Genomic DNA, 24,550 nt, shown 5'->3' on the forward strand with positions numbered 1-24,550 from the left:
TCCGGGACAGAAAGCACGGCGCGTTGTGGAGCAGTAGTGGATTAATTAGCCCGGTCTAACCCTACAGCTCGCCGGTCTAAGACTGCTGAGGTTGAAGTATTGCTCGTAATTATCGGCGGGGGCGGGAAGCCCCTTCCAGAGCCTGCGCGGGACCGCGCCCGCCCGTGCGCGCGCAACCTTTCCCCCGAGCGGGTCGTGGCCTCCGCGGGGCGTCCCGGAGCGCGCTGCCTCCGCGGAATCCCTTTGCGGCCGGCCCCAAGGCCAGGGCGCGGCTCACGGCCGGGGAACGGGCAGGAGAGGCGGCGCTCCCCCGCCGCCCCGGCCGCGCGCGCGCGCGCACGGGACGCCCCCGCAGCGGAGGGAGCACGCAGGGCAGCGCAGGCGCCGAGCGGCCGTTGCGGGCCCCGGCCGCGGCCCGGCCCGGCCCGGCGCATGGGGCGGCTGCTGCGGGGCGCGGCGCTGGCGCTGGGGCGGCTGCACGCGGGGCTGCTGCGGGGGCTGCTGTGGCCGGCGGGGGCGCCGCCGCGCCCGGCCGCCTCGGAGGTGCTGACGCGCCACCTGCTGCAGCGGCGGCTGCCGCCCTGGACCTCCTTCTGCGTCAAGTACAGCGCGGTGCGCAACGACCAGTTCGGCCTCTCCAGCTTCAACTGGGCGGTGCGCGGCGCCAACTACCGCGTGCTGCGCACCGGCTGCTTCCCCTTCGTCAAGTACCACTGCTCGCGCGGGCCGCGCTGCGACCTGGCCGCGCAGGACGCCCTGCTGGCCGCCCTGAAGCTGCTCAACCTGGGTGAGCGCCGGGCGCGGGGGCCCGGCCCGGCCGCCGGTCCTTCGCGGGGGGCGGCGCGCGCCCCCGAGCAGACGCGCGGCCGTGGGTTGCCCGGCGGGGGGGCTCGGGCCGGGGCAGTGGGGAGGGGCGCGAGATTCCCGGCTTCGGCCTGCGCTTGGGCGAGATTCGGGGTCGCCGGATAAGGGGGGCGGCGCTGGGCGGGAGGTCCCCGCGTTGACCGTTGCTGCTGCTTCGCTTTGCCTCAAGCGGGGGCTTCAACTTCGCGGGGAGCCCTGAGGGCTCTGCCCGCCGATCGCCGCGGCGTGGCCCCCGGTGGCGTGGGGCAGGCGAGGCGAGGAAACCAACCCGCGGCAGGGGAAGCGGGGAGGATCGCCGCTGCCTCGCCGCCCGGTTGCGGGCGGTGCCGCTTCTCCCCGGGGCTGCTCCAGCTTGAAACGTCCTGGAAACGCCCCCCGCCCGGTCGCCGCGGCCTGTTTTACGTGTTCTCGTTCCGCCGCGCGGCCCGTGCGGATGGCAGGGAGCGGCCGGGGCCGGGCGAGGTCGCACCGCCTCCCTCTGCAAGACGGAGCCAGGGGCTGTTCCTGGCCGTCGTTCGCACCGAACCTTTCCGGACTGAGGTCTTTCCTCTACAAAGTGAGCCCCCCTCCCCATTTGTTTAATGGGGATACATGGCTGGCTGAGCTCACATCAGATGCCCAGCCACAAACAAAACATAATTTAGCCTAACGTTGCTGGTGAACCCAGCTGGGGCCTTCGCACTTCTTTTCTCTTGCTTTTTCTGCTGTTTTTGTTTTCTGCTTATTAGTAGAGCTGTTGTTCATGAGAGCCATGTGACCCTTACCTTATTTCTCTTTGCAATAGGTATCCCAACATTATTGTACGGAATTAGCTCTTGGTGTTTTGCCAGCGTCACAGAGACTGTTCACACGTGCTGTGGTCCGGTCACTATTTACTTCCTGAATAAAGAAGACGAAGGTGCCATGTACTAATCCTTGGTTCCAAGAATGATTACTGTGGTAAATTACTATAGAAAAGCATATTTCCCCAGCCTTTTGCTGTGTCAACATTCTTTTGCAAATAGTATGTGTGGTTTTTCAAGACACGTCCCTGTTCTTCAGTAACATTTTGCTTTTCTTTGAATCTGGAAAACAAGTTAAGTACACATTGCTGTATGATGCACATACGCAAACTAAACAAAACTCTGGGAAATTACTTGAATTAACTTCTTACATCCAAAACCGATGTTTGCCTCTTAATGAAAATACGGACCTTTTACAATCTTACCCAATTATCCAATGCTTCAGCACAATCTAAAAGTAATAGCTTTTCTCGTAATGAATGGGTTTTTAATATATAACACTGATGTTCAAAACTGTGGTTCAGTCCTCTCTGATAAATAGAAGTGGTTTCTGTCAAAATCCAGAGATTTGCGGGGGGGGGGGGGAAAGGGTCTTAATTTCAGAGCTTTGTGTGTGGAGATTGGACACTATTAATCTGTAAATGGTTTGTGGGTCTTGTCCCTGCAGCCAGATAGAGGGGTTGTGATCCAGCCAAAATTAAGCACCTATTCAGTCCCATTGCGTTCAATGGGAGAGATTTAAGTATGTGCTTTACTATTTGACTCAATGAGATTTAGAAGTAATTAACTTATGTTTTGAGTTTGTCATGTACTTAATGTAGAAAATTATACTCAAGCACTTTCAAACTCTGTTGACTTCTAAACAGTTCCTGGTAAAGTGTCGCAGAACCATTAGTTATGCAGACAGATCTAAGAATGTGTATAAAATGTGTTTGTTTTAAATTATTTCAGCAAGTTATTTTCATCAGGGACATTTGCTGTAAAACAAAATATAATTTATTTTTCAAAAGGCTTCAGTGAGATGTGCAAGTATATTTCTTAAAATACATCAGAATTGAAATATGAATTGCTTTCATTTAGGACACAAGTAGTACATTTATTCTGTTTAACTGCAACTCTAAATAAATCTGTAATCAAGGAAGCACCCTGGCATATTTGATTCCGAAGGATATTTCTAATGCAAGTTAAATAAATAGTTCACCCAGTGGAGTAGCTGGTATGTTACATTAAGCTTCATTAATAATAAAAGTGACTATTAGCATTTTGCTAGATTGGCTAGAACTTATGTTCCCAGTAATGGGCAAAATTAAATAAGTGCGGCTCATAAGTTAAAGTCAAATACTGCTCATTCATTGCTCCTGATTTTGTCAATATTCTTCTTTAAAGATTTGGCCTCAACACAAGACTGATAAAATGTTTTTTTAATTACCACGCTACAAACACAGCTTTCCCTTGGAGTGGCCCATTCACTAGCTGCAGCTTAGTTGATTTCTGATAATGGAGGCTGCTGATGTTGCTTACCTGTTTTTCGATAAGTGGAGGTAACATGACTCCTTGTCTGTATAGCGATGGGCAACTCTCCTTGGAGAATCTCTTTGACAAACTACTCTGTTGATTCAGTACAATTCAACACGGTTCGCAGCATTAGTAGCAACGAGATTCTTGCTCAGTGCTCCCACAGCGTAACCATTAAGTAAATGTAGTATTTTCATTTATTACATGAAAATCAGTGGATCTCCGGTACTTCAAGAGTTGATCATGGTGAAGGATGAACTTGGAAGATGGCTGAGGGCAGAGTTCAGATATAATCATAGTATCATTGGGGCTTGTTTGTGTGACCTGTTGTATTTAAACAGAAGATGCATTGTTCGGTTCATGTGAGGCATCCCACGTACAACTGATACGATAGATTTAATTCTACCGGGAAATAATTGGGGTAGGTACCCTCAAAACACTTGGGACTGTTTTGCTGAGTGAAGAAGACACTATAGGCAGATACTTAATTTTTATTATTTCAATTTATATGACTGCCCATCTCAAATTCATGACTCTGGGCGGCTAACAAAAACTATACAAAAACAGAACAATATAAAAAAATGCACAAATGCAGTCAGCAACTGGGGTTAAAAAAAACCCCACCAACAAATCAACGCAACCAGCTTGAAGGCCTTGCAAAAAGCCAGCAGGGCCAGAGCCAGTCTAATTTCCAGGGGGATGATCTTCCGAAGGGCAGAAAAGGCTCTCCTGCTGGGCCCCACCAGGTGATGCTCCCTAACGGGGGGGACCCAGAGCAGCCTCTCCTGCCGGACCTGCTGGGATGGGTAGACGTAGTCATCAGGGAGAGGCCGCATGCTAGCAGCGTTCAAAGACCTGAAGGGCCAGCAGGCTGTTCTCTTCCAGTGTGAAGGGCCTGGAATAATGGTTTTAAATGAGAAAGGCTGATTCCAGTTAGATCTTCGGGGCAATTCCAAATGGTAAGAGGAACTAATTAGTGATGGAGCTCCTGAGCGTTCCTATGCTAGATGTTTCAAGCAGAAGCTGAGCAGTTCTTTTTCAGGAAGGCGTTCATCTGGACTGCAGCAGTGGCAGGGAGTTGGCACCGCCCTGCTCTGGGGTTCGGTCAATCCAGAAGTTCCTCCTCTGACTTACTCGTTGGGCCGTAGAAACCAGGAGCCATGGCTAGAAGCCTGGTTTGTTCTTGTCTTCCAATCCCTGACTTGTTTGGGAGGCGTAGGCCTGGATTCCGTCTGCACACAGTGATGTGTGTGAGTTGCCACCGCTGGTGATGGCCCAGCAGGAGCTGTCGAGCATTATGCAGCAGCAGGTTTGCTAATTCAGGTAAATCGAATTTCTCTGAAATCTAGGCTTAGCACAATGTGTAAGCTTTCATTGTCTACTCTCCCCCAAATCAAATACTATGCTTACATTCTATTCAAAGATAAATGGCTTATCCCCATGTAAACTTTTTAAGAATTAAAAAAATAAGCATGATCTGTGTTAAAAACCCTATTCCTGCATTTCTGTTGCAAAGGGTAAAAGCGGAGTGAGTGTAAAATTTGGGCCCTGTGATTAAAATGTTTGAGTAACTCTTATCAAAGGAGAAAATAAATGGGGTCCACCTATTACACTGAGTTAGGCTTGTTTTGCCTGCGATCTGTTTAATAACCCCAAATTGGCCGTGTTCTCCCAAGACGCTTATCTGTGACCTGTGATTTACAAACCACAATGGTAGAGTTCATACAACACGTTAAGCCAACTAAACCATTGGGTGGCTTGATAGGGAGTGTGAACTCAAATACAACGGTCTGAAATAATTCATACATGTCTTCTGTGCAGCAGTTTTGCCTGAATCTCAAAGACAAAGCTACAGTGCTTTCACACGCACGTGTTTGGCCTCTGCGGCCTGTTACTTGCAGCAGAGGAGAAAATCTAAAACGAAGTTTTTCCATCAAGTGCAAAATTGGGTTCTTTAGCCAAGTGACCTAGCAGGGCACGAACCTGTCCCCGCAGCAGTCTCTCCTGGTTCTAGGTCCTCATGACATTGTCTTCTCACCCCCCCCCCTCCATCCTCGGGACTGTCCTTCCTCTTAGCTTCCCATTCCCCACCATGCTGCATGGCAAATTATTTCTGGACTTTGGTGGTGCTCAAAATCACCCTCTCTTTCCTGGCCCTCCAGTGTCATTGGCAATAAAATATCTTGGCAGGTATTTCAGATACTTCTTTGAAAGGCACTGCGGGATGTGCATTTGAGATGACCTTCCAGGAAATGCGATCTGCTCTATTCTCCTTTGAAACCCAAGAATTGCTCTGCTTCGTGTTTTGAAGTTTCTATTCAGCTTTAATGATCTCTCTCCTTTTACAGAAGGGCAGTGTTTAAAAAAGCAGAGGAGGGAGAGATGATAAACATGCGGGAATTTAGTTGCTTGGTCCGCTGAAACGCATGCTAGCAACCGAAACCTTCGACTAAGCCCAGTGGACCGGCATCTGCCTTCTTTCAGTATCCCTTTTAAACAGTAATAAGTGGTGGGAGCATCTTAGCCTGACATCTTACCTGGGTCAATGGTCTGTGGTACCAGAGCTAAACTGCTACTGTAAATTAATGGAAAACGTAACCGCGCTTTGCTAAAAGATCAATGTCCAATAAAGGCCACACAATCAAATCTTGTTGCAATGATTGAGATCCTTAATTGCCTCTCAAAGGTAAGGTGGTAATCAACATAGGTTAAACTGATCTTTTTTACTAGTTCAATTACATGCTAATGGCTAGTGCCAAGGCAGAATCTTTAACTACTTTTATGTATTAAATCTTACGCTAGTAATGAAAAATTACTTAAGCTCTCCGATCAATAAAGTGAGAGTCTTAATTACTATATTTCACTTTTAGACCTTTGTATGTTTGACAAATTTGGTCCACTAGAGATTTTCCAACAATAAGAAACATTATTAACAGAAGCCTCGTCCGGGGCGTGTTGTTTACTAATCCGAAAGGCTGAGATTTGTTGGATGTTTTGTGCATGTGTGTTAATGGAAATGTCAGGCTTGCATTAATACTTAGAAATGCCAATATGTAATAGTCTCAAGCATTGATGTTTGTGTAAAGATCGATTGGGGCCCTCTTGGGCATTTCTTTTAATTCCAGAACTAAACTTCAACCAGTACATTTTAAGTTAGAAATACAGAAAGGAGAAAACAAGACCTTGGATGCCAGCCCCTGGCTTTCCCCAATGCAGCTTCCCCCAGATGTGCGGAGACTGCCGCTTCAGGTGCTGGGCAGATGGTGCGGCCTTTAAGAATTTGGGGAGCTGCAACATCTGGAGGGAGCTGCTGGCTTTGAAAGGTAGCGCGGAGGTCTGCCGTTTGGACTGGAGCGCAGGAGTGACCTGGAAGCTCGCTCTCTCCATTTTTGTGAGCTTTCAAAACTTGAGAGCCCAATGAAGCCAAGATAACAGGCAGTAAAATGAACCACACGCCCACTTCAGGCTTAGTAGCGAGGAAATAAATCTAGTGATTTCTTCCCCGTTTTCAGAGAGGCCTTTTGAAATAGTATTTTGGGTACTTCATTTCTTGAGGAGAAATCTCAGCAAAACCTGTCTTTCATGAATGATGAAAACGTTTTTCTTATATTTGGAAACATAATATTGAAGGTTTTATTGCCATGAATAACAACAAAGAAGATAGATAATTCAGCATAATCAGGCTCCCCATAAACAGCCAAGTGAACATTTCTATTTTATTGTATTTATTGTGAACTGTCTGGAGCCCTGTGAAAGGGTGGTATACAAAGATTTGAAATAATTGGGGGAAAAAAACATCCTGGATAATTGGCAACTTGGATTTCACTGTTTTGTTTACATTAGCATTTTGCATTATAAACAAATACATTATGCTATATTTATGAAAAGAATAAACCACCATCCTGCCAATCAAAGTCCTGTTCAGTATCGCTTGAGGAACTGCCTTTGAATTGTACGCGCACTTGAGAAGTTTCTGTGTTATTAGACACACGTATAAAAAGTTCAGTGGTGCAACACCTTTTTGCTTTTATTTCAGATGTACAAAACACGTAGCTAAGACTTCTCTTACGATATTTGCATTATTTTAAGCACAGTTTATGAGCTCTGGGTTACCTCATGACAAAATTGTTGTTTCAGTGATAGTAATAGTACCAATTGGACCCAACCACAAAACGTGATGGAAAGCCATTATTTCCCCAAAGGAAAGCTTTGAATTCTAAAACTCATTTAAGAAGTGTAGCACTTTAAAGAAAAGAATATATGAAGCTGGGGAGGGGGCAGGCAGAATTATGAACACTATTAAAATCATGGTCTCTTAGTTAACTTGTATACATAAATCTATTTGAATTTTTCTTTGAAGAAATGACATCGAGATATAGTCATTATATGCCTTTTGATTCATGGCCCTTGTTACATACATGCTTTGTAATATATGAATAATTTAGTAAGAAAAATCACAATAATTTTGTTGTTACTCAAAAATTTATAGGTCGGCAAAAACAATTACGAAGCCCCTGAAGCTGGCCGAGGGAAGTTGTGGGGTGTTGTTAAGCTTGCCCGATCTGTGTCCTACGTGGGGAATGTTTTGGGGAACCAGGAAGTACATCTCACACTTGACACGTTGGATTTTCCAGGAAAAAGGTATAATTGCAGCACCTCCCAAAAACGAGTTACCTGGCTGCCGTACGGTTCGGTGGGAGCCCACCGTGGCGGAAGAGTTGCAGGTAGCGCAGCCGTTTTCAACCTCAGCAGCTTTAAGCTATGTGGACTTCAACTCCCAGAATTCCCCAGCCAGCAATACTAACCCAGCCTGAGATTAAGAAACAATCCGCTAGAGTCACCAAATTTACCTCAAACTGTAATTCTGGAGAAATTGCAGAGGCCCGTCCGTGGGTGACAAAGAACCAGAGTTTGGTGCCACCCTCTCCAACTAACAGATTTCGACTGAAAGGCGAATGCTCTTGGGAAGTAGCAGGCCGATGGCGGGGCTCGGCGGACGGGCAGGGCCGCGTAACTCGCCTCCGCGTGACAGCGCTGCTCCCCTCGGCTTCCCCGCCTCACCCCGGTTAAATCCTGTATGAATCTAGCAAAGCGGTTCTCAACCGTGGCAACGTGCAGATGCGCGGACTTCAGTTCAGAGCTCCCCAGCCAGCCGTCATCTCCGCGTCCCGCTCCCGCGACGGGGGGCCCCGGCTCTGCTGCCCCCGAAGGGCCGGACAGGCGGCCAGGACCCGCCCGGCTCCCCGCGAGGCCCCCCCTCCACGGAGACCTTCGCCCGCCCCGCCCCCTCCCTCCCCCCCCCGCGAGGCGGGCGCCCCCCCGCGCTGCCCCGCTCCAGCCTCGCCTCTTGGCGCCTTCGTTCCTGTCCGGCGGCCGTTCCCGGCCTGCTCCCAGCTTTTCTCCCCCCGCCCCGCCTGTTCCCATTGACACGGTAAAGTTGCGGGGAGCAGGACCGGGGCGCGCGGGCCGGGGGCGGCCACGCGGCTCCCGTGGCGCGGCGTTCCGCGGGCCAGGCGCGCCCCCGCGGGCGAGGGAGGGAGCGCGGGGGCCGGGCGGGATCGCGCGGGGGCGGCGCCTGCGGCCGAGCCCTTCCGGCCTGGCGCGGCCTAGTCCCGCGGAGAAGCGCCGCGCCGCTGCCCGGGGATGCTCCTGCTGGCCCTGGGCGACCCCGGGATGGAGCCGGCCCGGCCCGCGCTGGTCATCCGCATCCGCATCCCGGACGGCGGCGGCGCCGTGGACTGGACCGTGCACCCCGCGCCGCAGCTGCTCTTCCGGGACGTGCTGGTGAGCGGGCCGGGCGCGCGCGCGGGGGGGCGCGGGCGGAGGGGCCCTGGGGCGCGCGCGCGGGCAGCCCCCCCGACTGGGGTCCGGGGGAACCGCGGCTGGGTCAGCGCCGGTCGACGCCGTGGCGCGGGGTGGGCCCGGGAGTGGGGGGCTGCTGGGCCGCCTCTGGGCCCAGGCCGTAAAGCCCCGCGATGGGCTTGGCAGTGCCCTCCCGGCCCCGGTCTCCTCGCTCTGCCGCTGGGGACAGGCCTGGGTCTGCTCTGCCATGCACGGATGGTCTGGGAAAACCATCCTCCTCATCCTCATCCCCTAACCATCCCAGGACCGTTTCTGGAAGGGTGCCCCTGGGTTCAGGAATGCATGGCTGCCCTCCTCCTCCAGATGCAGTTCTTTCTTTATGGTCTCCTCACTCACCAGCTGGAGGACCAGCCTGAGCCTCTTTGCCTGCCTTGCACAGCTGGTCTGGGACAGCAACAACAACAACATAACGGTCTGGTGACCCTGTTGCATGGCTGCTCTCTTTCTTGACATTTATTTATTCATTCATTCATTTATATTTATTATTTAAAAGAGTTGTACTTCTTAAGGTGCAACTCTGGGCACCTCTCAGCAATAATAAAACTACAAACTATAAAAGGAAACTGAAACTGAAACCACCAGAAAGCCCCAAAGCTGGCTGGGGACTTCTGGGAATTGAAGTCCACACACCTCAAAGTTGCCGAGGTTGAGAAACGCTGATCTAGAATCATTGACCGCTGGTCATACCAACTGTGCTTTATGGGCAGGGTTGTCCAAAACATCTGGCGGTCATCATATTAGTTCACTGTTCAATTTCTCAGCTGGTGAGTCAGGACATGCTGTGGGCCACAGCCATGACTATAACTGAAGATCAATATACCGTATGCACATATGTACAGTATATGCGCGCGCACGCACACACATGCACAGCCAGGGTTTGGAGAGGGCATTGTTTGCCCTATTAAATGATTTTTTTTGGTCAATATCTTGAACCGCATGTTAAACAAATGGCCCATTGAGATCCATACGTTAGAACAACATATTTCATATATAGTCTGCCCTTTCTCTGAATAAAACAGTACAACTGGGAACTGCATATGTAAATCTGATTGGGAGTAAATTGTAGGGGTGATCCAGAAATATGATTTGTATTTCCTTTTAGTTCTGCCTTTTAGTCTATTTTGTTACATATGATCTTACTATTCTCCTGTACTTCGTATTCTGATGTGGCCTCACGGCAAACCAGTAAAGTATAAAAACTACAGAAGACTTACTACGTTGGGACCTGGATGGGGGAATATGTCCATCCTGATTCTTTTAGACCTCTCAGCCTTTGAGACATCATCCGTAGCATCCTTCTGGAGCTCCAACAGGCGTTGGGGTTTTGGGTGCTGTGTTGCACCGGCTCTGTTCTTTCCTTGGTGAACAATGCCAGTCAATGGTGGTGGGGCAGGACAGATCATCCCAATGGCTACTTCCTTGTGGGGTGCCGCAAGGGTCAGTTGTCTCCCTCTTCCTGTTTAACATTTACATGAAAGGATGGGGAGAGGAGATCTGGTTGTCTGAGGAGCCACCTTCTCCCCTTGGAATCAGCCTGGGCAGTTCAATCTGTCCACGAAAACTATTTATGGGGTCCCAGCTTAGGCAGATGAGGGGGGCTGAGGCTTGATGGCACTGCTTTTTGGTGGCTGTGCTGGTCCTTTGGAACTGATTCCCAGTGGACATCCAGTTGGCTCCCACCCTAACTGCCTTTTGGAAGCTGCTGAAAACAGAGCTCTTCCCTGGGGGCCTTCGTTCTGTGTACTCATTTGTTTAGCAAATTTATATGTACGTCTTGGTTTGGTTAGAGTTTGGCTTGATCAACACGTTTTGTCAGCTCTTGGTTTGGGAACCTTGGAGCTTCAGAGGTCTGTGCTGCTTTTCCCTTTAACTTTGAGCTACTTTGCGTTCTTTCTTTCCATTTGTTTAGTAATAAAATTAGGAGTGTATAATAGGGATTAGCCATTCTTTAATTTGGTTCAGCTATACTTTTATCCTCCACGTTAAGATAAAAAGAGGTTGACATTCAACAATAATACATTTTTCAAGGAGGCTATAAGACTAGATTACTCCCTACTGATTCTTTATATGCTTGCTTGGCTCTGTCCTTAATACTTGGAATCTGTCAAGCCATAAAGGACTGGATTTTTCAGAGATGGGGGCTGACTAAAAGAATGTCCATAGAGCACTCGGAGGAGAAATCAACATCTGATGGGTTGTTGACATGTGTTGTTTGTCAACAGTTAAATTATTTGCAATGGAGCAAGGAAGGCTTTCTAGCAGTGTGGTCAAATGTTTTGGAGTTCTAAGATAATTTTCCAGGCCTTCCTCTTTTCTTCTTTTATTATGTACATGATTATTAAGACCATATTTTTGCTCTTCAGCAGTCTTTGAGAAATGAATGAATGCAGCAAAGTGTACAGCACATTTGTTGATGTGGGAAATGCATATTGTAATATGAATAAGCTTGAATTATGGACTGCTTTGTACCAATGTGGAATTGACAGCTGATTATTGAAAGTGATAACGATGGAACAAAAGCATGTGGGAAAATAACTAGAATTATTAGACAATTGTTCAACATTTAGTAGGAGGTAAGACACAGATATATGATACCCCCTTGGTTACTTAACATATTTATAGACAAATGCATAAGGAATGGTTGCCGTGATGTTGGAGACGTGTTGGTTGTGGGTGTGGGTGTGAATGTGAGTCTACGACAATGCCATGTTGTTGGCTGAGAACCTGAATGGTTGCAGTGAATGTTGGGTAGGCTGTGCAAAGTAGGAAGAAAGAAGTATGAGCCTGAGAATTAATGCACGAAAGACTGAGGCAGTTGTGTGTGACAAGGAAAATGGAATGAACGATTTGCAAGTCATAGATAAATTGTGAACGACGAGAGCAGGTAGATGAATTTTTGTACCTTAGTGGAATGATTACTAAAGAGAGGGAAGAGGTTGGGGAAATTTTAAGGCAGACAAATGCTGCAGGAAAGGTAATGGATAGCTGTGGCCTTTTGCAAGAAGTGAACGTTTGTCAAAAGAAGCGAAAAAGGCTGTGCATAAAGGTGTGCTTATGGAAGTGAGAATTGGGTGTGTCATAACCCTAAAAGGAAGTTGAAAATGGTGGGGATGGGGCACTTAAGACCCCCAAAACAAGAAGTTATGTGGTCAAGAACAAATGGTTCCTGAATGAATGTGGATTAAATATAAAAGCGAGCGACCAGCAGGGAAAGTAAACTGAAAGGGTTTGGTCCTACAGAGAGAACAAATATATGAAAGACAAGCGAAAGAGGAACGGAAAGACAGAACGTTGTGGTTGCAAGGAAATCGACAAGATCCTGCAGGAGAGAGAAGTTCAAGAGCCAGTTTGTGAGTAGGTATACAGATGTGAAAATTTGCAAAGATAGAAAGCTCTGGAGAGGCATAACGAACAGTGTTGGTGTAAACCAGATTTAGTTACGTTCCTTTTTCATTGTCTGTTACTACTCCTTCTTCTGCCGTTTGTGAACCGTGGCTCCCCTTGAAAGAAGTTTGAGCAAAGAATAGATATGTACGTGTTAGTTCTGAAATTATATTATGTTGTTATTTCTGTGGTACATATCTACACCTTTTCATCTGTTACTGGTTTAACATAATAAAATGAACATATGCTGGTGAGCTCATGTTTGAGATTACATATTGACCCTTAATACCTGGTCTTCGAAGGTGACTTCCTCCACAGCCATTTCAGGTTCATAGGGTCATATTCGGTTACCATTATTTTAAGGAGTGCCGCAAGCTCATTTCCTTCTTGCAACTAACTTCAAACTGGCAATACTGGACATTTAATGTTGCGTTGGAGTATTCTTAGACTATTGTGGTGTCCTCTGCCCACCTGGCAAGCATGTACTTGAGTGTTTGGTTTAGCTTTAGGTTTTGTTTGTTTATTTATTTATCAAATTTGTCACTGCCCATCTCCTCCCACCTGAGGGACTCTGGGCGGTTTACAACAAAATAATCAAAAAACAATAAATATATTATGATAAAATTCCAATATAAAAGTACTGTCCTAACAGCCAGGAAACACGCTGAGACAAGGAACTGATCTCTAATGTTTTATTGCTTGTACATAACAGGAATCCTAACAAACTGAAGAAGCGTGGGAAAAACCCAGCCATATAAACCCCAAAGGTTAAGGCGGTCCCGATCTGTGCCTCTTTGAATGGCTGACCAATTCCTCAGTGCTACGCATGCGCTTAACAGTCTGGAAAGGAGCCCCCTGCTCGCCATCCTTACTCATGACAAGTACACTATAAAACAATTTCACATAGCTACTAAATATAAATAAAATCCAGATGGCTGTGGTCTCATTCAGTCCTTGCGTAGGAGGGGTACTTCAAGGCACTAGCCAACCCCAAGTATGATATTCTCCCTGCCCCAAGCCTGGTGGCAGAGCCAGGTCTTCAAATTCCTCCGGAAGGCCAGGAGTGATGGGGCTAACCTCACCTCCAGGGGCAGGATGTTCCAGAGGGCAGGCGCTACTGCAGAGAAGGCCCGCCTCCTGGACCCCGCCAGATGGAATTCTCTTACTGATGGGGTCCGCAGCATGCCCTCTCAGCATGATCGGGTGGGATGGGCTGATGTAGCGGGGAAGAGGCGGTTCCTCGGGTAGCCTGACCCCACGCTATGGAGGGCTTTAAAGGTGATAACCAACACCTTGAATTGGACCCGGAAGCAAACTGACACCCAGTGCGGCTCGCGCAGCAACGGTGTTATATGTGCCAACCTAGGGGCACCAAAAATGGCCCACATGGCTGCATTCTGGACCAGCTGAAGCTTCCCGATGCTCTTCAAGGGTAGCCCCATGTAGACCGCATTGCAGTAGTCTATATGGGACATAACAAGGGCATGAGTGACTGTTCGAAGGGCCTCCCAATCCAGGAAAGGGCATAACTGGTGCACAACACGAAACTGTGCAAAGGCCCCTCTGGCCACGGCTGCTACCTACTCATCAAGCAGGAGCCATGAGTCCAAGAGGACCCCCAAGTTACTCACCGAGTCTGTCTGGGGCAGTGCAACCCCATCCAGAACCAAAGATGACGAAGTCCCGGATACAGAAGAGCCATTAACCGACAGCCACTCCGTCTTACCAGAGTTCAGCTGAAGCCTGTTGATCCCCCATCCATACCCCCACAGCCCCCAGGCACCAAGAGAGGGCAGTCACAGCATCACTTACCTCACCCAGGATGGAGATATATAATTGAGTATCATCGGCATATTGATACCTCATTCCGTGGTGACGGATGATCTCGGCCAGCGGTTTCATGTAGATGTTGAATACGAGAGGAGAGAGAACCGAACCCTGCGGCACCCCACAAAGGAGGGGTCGAGGGTTGGATCTCTCATCCCTTATCACCACCGATTAGGACCGGCCCTGGAGGAAGGAGGCGAACCAGCGTAAAACCTCGCCGCCCACCCCCAACTCTCTGAGCCTCCCCAAAAGGATACCATGGTCAATGGTATCGAAAGCCACTGAGAGGTCAAGAAGAGCCAGGATGGATGCACTGCCTCCATCCCGCTCCTGCCAGAGATCATCCATAAGTGCGACTAATGCAGTTTCTGTCCCATACCCTGGCCTGAAACCTGACTGAAAGGGGTCCAGATACTCCGTTTCCTCCAGAACCCTCTGGAGTTGCAGTGCCACCACTTTCTCAACCACTTTCCCCAAAAAGGGGAGGTGGGAGACAGGACGAAAATTATCCAGTACAGTAGGGTCCAGCGATGGTTGCGTGAATGATTGCTGTAGATTATATTGTGGGAATAATTCTGGCCTTCTGGCCAGAAGTATAGGTAGTCCTCGCTTAACGACCACAATTAGGACCAGAAATCCATCACTAAGCAATGCAGTCATTAAGCGATTCTGACCGATTTTATGATCTTTTTTGTGGTGGTCGTTAAGTGAATCACTGTGGTTGTTAAGTGAATCACGTGGTTCCCCATTGATTTTGCTTGCTGGAAACTGGCTTGGAAGGTAAAAATTGGTGATCACGGTGACCGCGGGACGCTGCAATGGTCATAAATGCGTACCATTTTCCAAGCACCTGAATCACGATTGCGTGACCATAGGATGCTGTGACAGCTGTTAGTGTGAGGAAGGTGTTGCAAGTCATTTTCCCAGCACTGTCGTAAGTCCAAACCATCGCTAAACGGATTGTCGTTAAGCGAGGACTACCTGTAGTTGGGTGGGATGGATTTTTCAAAGGGGAGTATCCTCTCTGCCCCATTTTTGGAAAGCATTTGCTGTCTCCAGAATTGGCTAAATACAGAAGAGCAGACAGTGCTGTTGGAGAGGCAAAGTCCAAATGAATAGAGACGATATTAGAGTTTTCCTTCTTTCCCTCTTATTTTAAAGCAGTGTGTCCCAACCTTGGCAATTTGAAGATGTGTGGACTTCAACTCCCAGAATTCCCCAGCCAGCCATCCACACATCTTCAAGTTGCCAAGGTTGAGAAACCCTGCTTCAGAGATAAGAGAGTTTATTAAAGTGGCTGGAGTTTTCATAGGCAGCAGTCCCCTTTGTCAAGGGAAACGGTGCACGATAACGAGGCAAATAAACCAAGTTTACAAACATCCCCCTGAGAGCTGCTGCTCTACGTTGGCAGAGTAACGACTCTGGATCGTAAAGAGAGGCATCTTTCAATCCTACGCCAGATTCTTGGATCTTTTCCAAGTATGAAATATGCTTGGCTTCACTTCTGCTTTCAGCAGTCAGAGTTAACATGCTAGGAAAAGCTGAATATTAATTATTCTATAAAAAGTCTTCAGTTACGAATATAACTAACTGCCTTCATTTTTAATGTTGCAGGATGTAATCAGTCAGGTTCTTCCTGATGCAACAACAACAGCTTTTGAATGTGAGTATGGTTTGCCAGGGAGACGGGGGTCGGGGGGGAGTTTATATTTGCATCATTTATTTAAAACAGTGACAACTACTTATTGTTTATGTTCAGATATCTTAGAGTTAAATATTTATACATGGATGCAAGTTTAATGATAAACCTTAGCTAAGTAATATTTTATTATTTAATCACATCTTGAGAGCACATATTTCTACAGTATAGCTTTAATTACCATCCTGACCTTACTGTGCTCTTTGTACGCAGTGCAATTATATTGCTCAAATTAAATGAAAAATATAAAGTACCTGGAGGCTTTGTGTGCTGAGATTTTAATTTTCAGATTTTTATTATTGAAAGCAGAAATCAGTAGATGGCCTTTGCAAGAATTGGACTTCTGTGCACAGGACACTAAATTGGTTGTGGGAGGGTCACCTCCTCCAAGGCGGGGAACCCTCCAACCTGGCCATCGTCTTCGTGGGAGAGCGTTGGGCCCAGAGGGCTCAGCCCGGGACTTCCTGGTGTCAGGCCCTTGAGGACGCCTGCAGCTCAGCGACAGAGCTTTAAGAACAAGCTTTCCTAAGCAGGGACCCCTCTCTCCATTTTTCATACGCAGGAAGAACGCTGGCCTGTCTCACGAGAGCATGTACAAAAATGTTGCCTGTCATGTGGCCATTTTGGCATCACTCCCAGAGAGGGGGTTCAAGGAGGGTGGCCAGGCGCAGATCGTGCGGCCGGCCAGCCCTGTCCTTTCTGCTGCAGTGTGCGTCTCAGCTGATGTCTCTGTACCAGGAATGGGCATTGACTGCGGTCCGGGGACCCCCTTGGCAGAACCTGCTGAAAGAAATAAGGGTTTTGTGGCTCCTCTTCCATATCTGCTGCTGAGCTTTCTGGTTCCTGAATTAGCCTGTCATTTTGCATCAGCACGACATTGTTTCTCCTGCCACTTAAGTGCATCAGAAATATGTTAATGTATATTGATGCCGCTTGGTTTCTAGGTTATCTTCCCCCTAATGAAAGCCTGAAATTTCCCTGGCTTAAGTATCTTCTCAGCTACTTGATGGCTTTCTTGGAGGCCGTTAATTGCTCTCCGCAGCAGCTTCCTCTCCTGTTTGCTTAGTTATTGCTATCTCCGGTGTGTCTTCTGTGGCTGCCTCTACCTGGGGCTGTATTCTCTGTTGCCGTTGGACCTTGTGGTACACCATGTTGCTGCAAATAAAACGGCTAACGACATATGGTTCGTTATGGTCCTTTCATCCCAAACCGTTTTGCGCGCGCACGACACACTGCGTCTTTTGCAAAAATTGCTCTGGAATATTTGGTTGCCATCTGCTGCGTTCTCTTTGGTGTCTTGCAAGGAGGTGACATTAGCAAAATCCAGGCTTTACTTAGTTCTACTTTTGCTTCCCTAATGGACTGGAAGATCGTGCCGTTTGTGCTCCAGGCGAGGAGAGGGGCTTGGGAAACTCCTCCTGAACCTTCGTGTTCTGCAGAATTGCTTTGAAAGGGCCTCCATTTTTTTCTCCCAGAGGGATGGGTTAGCAACCTTCCTGCCTAATCAGAGAAATACAGTACCTAAAAGGAGCCCGTTTCCCTCCCATCAAAGAACAGATGATGCTCATCTATTCTGGGGAGATGCAGCTTCTTTTCCTACGGATCCACTGCCCGCTTGATACAAAAATGTGTGTACTGTAAGAACAGGAAAGACACTTCAGTTCACCTGAGAATTTCCAAAGTTGTGTTGCTTTTAAGAGCTAATCTACTGTAATGAGGTGCTTGCTAAATGGCATTTATTTGTGAGCTTTGCAAATTGTGGCCTCTTACTACAAAACGCTCCTTCCAGGTATCTGTTTTAAAATCCTCCCATTCTCTTGCTTATTCTGTTTTTTTATTAGCTTTTTTCATTTAGAGTCAGATTGTGTTTAGAATTTTCTTAGCAGTTACTATTCTAATGACTTCTGTTGGAGGTACGAGAATTATATTTGTTTATGAAGTGAGAGGCCTTATGCTCCTCTTGGGGAGCAGAAGATAGTGATAGAATTGAGACCCAGTGAATCATTTAGTTTGCCTCTAGGGTATCTCCTACCTACGGTGGGGTGGGGGTGGTGTCATTATGCCACCCTCTATGTAGATAGACTTCAGAGGGTAACATAAACTCTAAGGAGCATAAACGTTGATAGTGCAAGATGCCTGCAAAAAGTGGGCGGGGGGGCGATGTAGCCTGAAGTTCTCCTTCCAGCCAGCCTATCACTGAAGGAATGGGTGCCGCTTGTTAAATGAGACGTGTTGCATTATGAACCCACCCACCCCAATTATATCATCGTTTAATTTCCAGTGGAAATCGTTCAGCCATCATTTTATTACTGCTTGGTGCCCTTGCAAAAAGCGTGACCTGGCCCCAAAGCTGAGGTCCATAGAGAGGGTCTGAAGCCACTCTAGGGCCCTTCACAGGACTTTCTGTTTCATGCTCAGTTCTCTCTCTCTTTCTCACCCGCCCAGCTAGTCACCCTCATTTGAAATGAGGACAAAATAGGTTCGTGTTCCTATCCTTCTCATCTGTCCATGTTTTAAATTTCCTCCAGTTCTGTCAAATACGTGATCTTCTTTTAAACTCAGTAAATTTTAATACCCCGACTTTTATTTTATGCAGATGAAGATGAGGATGGCGATCGGATTACTGTTCGGAGTGATGAAGAAATGAAAGCCATGTTGTCCTATGTAGGTATATCCTAAATAAACTGGGTGAGCAGAGTTATGGATTGCCAGCAAACATCACTCAAAAGGCCCAGTTGAATGAGAAAGCTGCAGGATTGTGCAACAAGGAGTCTTGTGCAAAACCCTGGAGTGCTCCAGTTCACTGTTGCTTCCCAACCCCAGACATACCCGCATAACTTATTTTTAGTGATAGCACCAAATTAAGACACTAGAATTTGGGAGGAGTTTGTGGCTGAGTGGTTTTTTTGTTTTTTGTCTTTTTTATCATCGTGATTGAACAAGTTGGGGCAGGGATTTTGTATGAAATTTTGAAGTGCTCCTTTTCTTAGAAGAACAGTGAACAATACACTTAAAGATCATGTCGTGAACATTAAGAATAATGTATCCCAATGACTTTTGCATTAGATATAGTGCAGGCTAAATGGACTATCAATTTCTTCTATTTTTTATGCATTACTTAAAGTAACGGCTCATTAAAAACGAACCCTTCGGCTCTTTAAAAAAAATTTAAAAACAAAATCTGCTTTCATCTGGATACTTTTTTACCCCTTCTCTCAGAAGAGTTATATTTTAGCTGCAGGCTTGGCATGCTGAGAAGATTTTAAAATGCATTGTCTTTTAATAATGGCAGTAAAAATAGGAAAAGTAGGCTGCAGTGGCTTACATATATCTTTATAAATGACTTGCCCTTTGCGCTTTATAAACGTGTACAAGTTTAGCCACTTGTGTTTCTTTTCAGTTAAAGCAGAGTCGTGGGACGCTATCCGGTCAGCTGCTCTGTCTGTCCCTCTGAAGGGAGGTATGGACTGACCAGATCTTTCACACACACCTGTCTTACAGAGCCTTGGGCCCCAGCAGCTCCTTTTGCACAAGGGATGTGTTCATACGGCGCTTTAATGCCACACTCCTCTGTTGTTTCAGCAAAGGGCATCTCTTAGGGAAATGTTCCACGGGTACAAATACAGGAGGGAAATAGCTGCAGAGCGAAACGCTCAGAGCCCCGTGTCCAGCCCCAGCTGTGCCCAGGTTGCTTGGTTCGGTGCTCCACTTGGGTTGCGTATTTCCTTTGGCAAGATACGGTTGAGAGAGAGGGAGTGGTTTTGGGGGTGGCGTGGGAATTTGCCCTTCAGATGAGTGAAAATGAATGAATGAATGAATGAATGAGTTTTTCCATTGGAGCAACCCCATTTAAACAAGCCCGCTGTACCAAGGCAGGGATGTGTTGGAATGCCACCCAGTGTAACTTCGATCTTTCAGTCAATCGTAACTACCACGCAAAGCTCCATTCGCTTTACTGGGCTTGAAGAGGGCTCAGAAGCCTCGAGAACAGGCCCCAGTAGATTGTCTGTAGTAGTGCCAGTTGCTGGCTGGGGAATTCTGGGAGTTGAAGTCCACACATTTTAAAGTTGCCGAGGTTGAGAAATACTGCTCTGGTATATCCCAAACGGCAACACAGCCTAAAGAGAAAAACCCTTGCAAATCCTGTTCCTTTTTGAGTTGGGAAGGGGTTATTGCTGCTCTCCTCCACCCCTTGCATTCTTACTGATGTCTAAAATGTGTATTTTGGGGGTTGAATTCAGAGAACTTCTGTGTGTGTCCACCTGCTGAAATTATTTCCTTTTAATTAAGAGCTAGTGTTACAGCTTTATAACGCTGTAACAGTTTTATAGTATTAAAAATAGTTTAAATGTTTAGGGAAAAAGAAAAATGTCCGGGATGATACGTACTCAGAACTAAAGGATTCACTTTTAGGAAATGAAAGGTCGGAAGTATTTGAAATAGATCTTTGTAATCCTTTAGATGTCTGTGTGTGGAGAGGTGTGTGGATGTGAACCGGAAGAGAGCATCTTCACGTGTAAGACAAACGTTACAGCCTGTTGCCTGTGCCCTCCCACTATATTTCTGAGATCTCTGTGTTTTTCTTTTGGAGGTCTTCAAAGCATCTGACTGACAATTGTTGGAAGAATATGTAATTAATGAGTATGTTTCATTTATTCAGTTTTAATTTGTATCAAGTTTTTTCTTGGTTTTGCTTTGGACCCCTTCACTTCTCTTCTCCGCTGCACCCCCTTGTCCTTCGCAACCCCCCACCCCTTTTTTTGACAGCCACACAAGAATGGTTATGGCTGGGCTCACAAAGGGTGTGCATCCCTGAATTAGAGGCAACATAACCCAGACATTTCTGTCATTGCAGAAAAGCAGTGCAAATGCAGGGGTGGGGGTGGGGGGTGGCAGACACAAACCATGGCACACCCCAGCGTGGCGGTAAGGTCAGGCCAGTTCTCATGCAGTGCCAATTACTGATGGTATGAAGACAGAATGCACTTTCAGAAGTTGTAATCTGAAATAGTGGACAAAATATGCTTTCTTAAGGATTTTCAGAACTGAATGAAATAATTCCTAGAACATTGCTGTATTATCATCCGAGCAAACTACTATCAGGATGAAACTTACAGTTAGTTTTTAGTTGAAATAAATGATATGTTGTCATTCTGGAGTCACTCTGAGGTCAGAGAATTTCTTTTTCACCTAAGCCTTGTCTCCCTTGATTTATTTCTAAACTTTCCCACAAGCACTTTGATAGTAAACCCTTTACTTGGCGAGAAGGGCACCGAGATGTATTAATTGCACATTTTAATTATAGAAAAATAATCCAAATGGATTTCCTGCCTTACTCTTGGTTAATTAAAAAAGAGCCATTAAGGGACAGTAGAGCCAGTCTACGGTTGTTGTCTTCTGTGGGTATAAAAACACAGTAATTTTTTTGACAGCCGCTGATTGGAAAGTTGCTTGCAGCCATCTGGAAGCAAAGGGTCCATGTTTTGGATCAATAGCTGGCAAATTTTCCATTAAAAAGAATACCTGAACAGTGTTCCAAATAGCCCCTGGCATCTTAACTTTCCATGGCAACCTCAAGTGCTCATATGTGGAGGACAAATCATTTTTGGACCATTTTTCCAGACTACTTGTTAACAGTTATTGCTGTCCCAAAAGGTTGACAGCTGACATGATTGATATTTCATTTACTTGTCATCTCTGTTTGAGTAATGGAGAAGGCCATTCTTTTTTTTTATTATTATTATTATTGTTTTTAAAGAAACACAGGGCAAAATCCACTCAGAGCCTCTCCAGAGTCAGTCCCAGGGAAACGAGTTGGAGTTGTGTAAGAATCTGCTTCTGAAGCTGAAACTCTGCTTTGGAGCGTGTCTTTAATACCTTGTTTTCATCTCCGGACAGTTTCCTTTTGTGCCTCCAGACTAATGTTAGAGGAGAAGACAAACAGAGTCCAGCAGATACAGATACAGGGGTCTGAACATTGCTCAACTTGGTCAAACCACAGCCTCTCACCTCATTTAGAAGGAAGAATTGTCTTGCTAGATCGAGCTAAAAGTTCATTTAGTTCTGCATTCTTTTGTCTCTAGATGCAGTTAAAGAACCTGTATCTCTTTAATTAGGACATCCAGATGTTTTGCCTAGACAGGTATTCCAGTGAGAAGTTCTACAACCAGCTGGGCTTCATCTCTAGGGACAGAGATGCAAATGGATTACAGTACAGTCTTCCAGTAGGCTGCTAGAATTCCACTGCACGGTGTTCAAATCTGGCTCAGCTGCTATGATCTTTCACTGTTAGGAATCAGTGAGGGTTCCCATGGGTGACCTAGAACTAGCCTGAAACTGGGCTGCTTTCCACATGATGGTTGGTGTTCACTTTTTCCCTACGTATGATTGGTGGGACTCTTGCTTCTGTTTTGGCCTGTTTTGTGGCATCACACTTGTATTGGTACAAGCATTAGCATCTCATTATAGCAACTTGGGATTTACAAACCACCTTCACCCATGCTAACGCACTATGTCAGGAGCGTGCATGATGTGCAGTTTCTGGAGGCCTATTGCTCCTTCTAGAATCCTGACTTGAAGGGCCTGGTTGATTGTTGGAAGTGTGTGTATGCATGCCTGTTGTGGCAAGAAAGACCAGTTAACCAAGATGATAATTTAGTGTGTACTTGGGATTCTGAAAGTACTTGCCAGGCTGGTTTTGCAGCTGCCAAAACCAAAGTAATCATTTTCCAGGTATGATTCTCAGAGTCCTCTTTAGCAAGATTTATTGTGTTGAAAGGGATAGGTTACAAGAATTCCAGCAATTGAACTATTTTCCATTTAAAATCAATGTATATGTTAGGACAGAGACTTTCTGATTCTTCTTCTAAAGCCAGTAAACTGGTGAGAAAGCAAGTCTTACCAGTTATTATTTTTTATTTGTTCATTTGTCTTCATTACTTGTAACCTACCCCAATCTTAAGATTAAGGTTGGCATATAACAGTGTAAAAATAAGGAATGGAAACAAAAAAAAAACATTCAATTAATAATTGAGATGGCCAGCAGGAACATTCAGTCCTGCTTAACAGCACAGTTGAATGTGTAATTTTAACAATTTTACCTGGAGGCCGGTGGTTCTACTGCCTACTACCTGTTCCATGCCCCTGTTATCTTACAAAGAGTGGGGACTCTACTCAGGCCTTTGTGATATTCCTACCCCATGGGTAGATACAACCTTGGCGAGGTGATGCCTGATGTAATCCAGTGTTAGCTGTATAGGGGTTTGTTGGCCTTCGCAGCACTTTGACTTGGGCCCAGAAGCCTATTGGTAACCAGTGCTGTGACTTTAGTATTACTCTAGTGTTACTCTATCATGATGGGATTATTCCATCAACAATCTAGTCAGTGCGTATTGGATCAGCCGCAGTGGGTCATCTCCAAAAGCTGTGCCAATGGTGATCAAACCATGAATCACTGTCACCAAGGCATCCTGGTGCACGTATGGTTGTAACTGGCATCCCAGCCAAAGCTAAGCAAAGCACGCTCAGCTACAGCCTCCGTCTGCTATTTAAACAGTAGCCGTGAGTCCAGCAGGATTCCCAGATCACCAAAATTACTTGGTGCCACCCCTTCCAGAGGAACTACCAGGACCAAAATTCCTGGATAAAGTCAGTCCTGGAGGGATTCAGTCTAAACTTATTTTGCTCTATTCAGATCTTGACAGAATCCAGACACTGGCTTAGGATTTCTACAGCATCCTCATAGTGGGACACCTGGGGTGGTGATATACAACTAAATGTCATCGGTATGCTGGGGGACATTACAGTACTCCACACTAGATGAACCGTGTCCTCAGGACTTGTCCCCCCATGATTACAGACTGGAACTGCTTATTCAGAATTGGGTGCACAACTGTCTTTTAAAAGAATATGACCAGCTCTCTCAAAGAACAGTTGACAGGAGAGAGTTTTGGGGCAATTATGAGGTGCAGTTTGATGAGGAAGTGATCTGACCCTGGCAAAGTACAGATGTCAGGGTTCCCAATCTCCACCTCATCTCCAAAATAAAGATTAGATCAGCTATGTACCCACTGTGTGTTGGAGCCAAGATTAGATGGGAGAGGCCCATGGTTGCCCCAAAGACTATAAACTAATGGGGTGCAGTAAAATCCTCTCCCAATGCATGGAAATTAAAATCCCCCAAGACTGACAGAATTGCAGTACCAGCCAGAAGATGACATCTAGTTGCTTAAGCAGTCAGTGCCAACAGTTATCCTAGCTTATTCCTATGGCTCAGTTCCACCTAGAGGCACTTCAAGAGCCAGATATTCCCTAACCATCTCTATACTTACTTTGGGTTCCTTCTTAATGTAGAGACAGGGAAGGACTTTCACAATAGAAAGTGAGAGCTGTGATAGGTTGTGTGGATGCTCACATATGAAGAAGGTCTGTAGATGAGATGGTCTGGTGAGATTAGGGTCATCTTGGCCAATCTGGCTTTCCTGTGAACCAGTACCTTCTCTATCAAGGGGGGGTTGAAGAGAGAAATCACAGTGTGTGTGTAATTGATTGTCTCTGGTTTTGGGTGGGCCTGTGAGGTTGGAGATGGACCATATGACTGCAAACACTCAAAACAAAA

The 24,550-nt window shown here is 46.5% G+C and overlaps 2 protein-coding genes across 5 annotated transcripts in view; both read left to right on the plus strand.

The window, feature by feature from the left end:
- The first annotated feature begins 405 nt into the window (after positions 1 to 405).
- On the plus strand, positions 406 to 2,855 carry C13H15orf61 (chromosome 13 C15orf61 homolog). The gene is made up of 2 exons (XM_063314071.1): positions 406 to 787; positions 1,649 to 2,855. Exons 1-2 carry the CDS (start codon positions 433 to 435, stop codon positions 1,774 to 1,776), a joined length of 483 nt encoding a protein of 160 aa, XP_063170141.1. The 5' UTR covers positions 406 to 432; the 3' UTR covers positions 1,777 to 2,855.
- A 5,885-nt stretch (positions 2,856 to 8,740) lies between these two features.
- MAP2K5 (mitogen-activated protein kinase kinase 5) overlaps positions 8,741 to 24,550 on the plus strand; it is a 143,370-nt gene continuing 127,560 nt past the window's right edge. Inside the window, exons 1-3 of one of the 4 annotated variants that reach the window (XM_063314348.1) lie at positions 8,741 to 8,945; positions 15,849 to 15,897; positions 18,530 to 18,597. In XM_063314348.1, the coding sequence (XP_063170418.1) occupies positions 8,805 to 8,945; positions 15,849 to 15,897; positions 18,530 to 18,597 (258 nt within the window). In that variant the 5' untranslated portion in view covers positions 8,741 to 8,804. Of the gene's footprint in view, positions 8,946 to 12,537; positions 12,583 to 15,848; positions 15,898 to 18,529; positions 18,598 to 24,550 lie in introns of those variants that run through there. The other 3 variants (XM_063314346.1, XM_063314345.1, XM_063314347.1) reach the window with 3 other exon arrangements.

This window comes from Candoia aspera, chromosome 13, assembly GCF_035149785.1.
Source record: "Candoia aspera isolate rCanAsp1 chromosome 13, rCanAsp1.hap2, whole genome shotgun sequence".
Taxonomy (NCBI): domain Eukaryota; kingdom Metazoa; phylum Chordata; class Lepidosauria; order Squamata; family Boidae; genus Candoia; species Candoia aspera.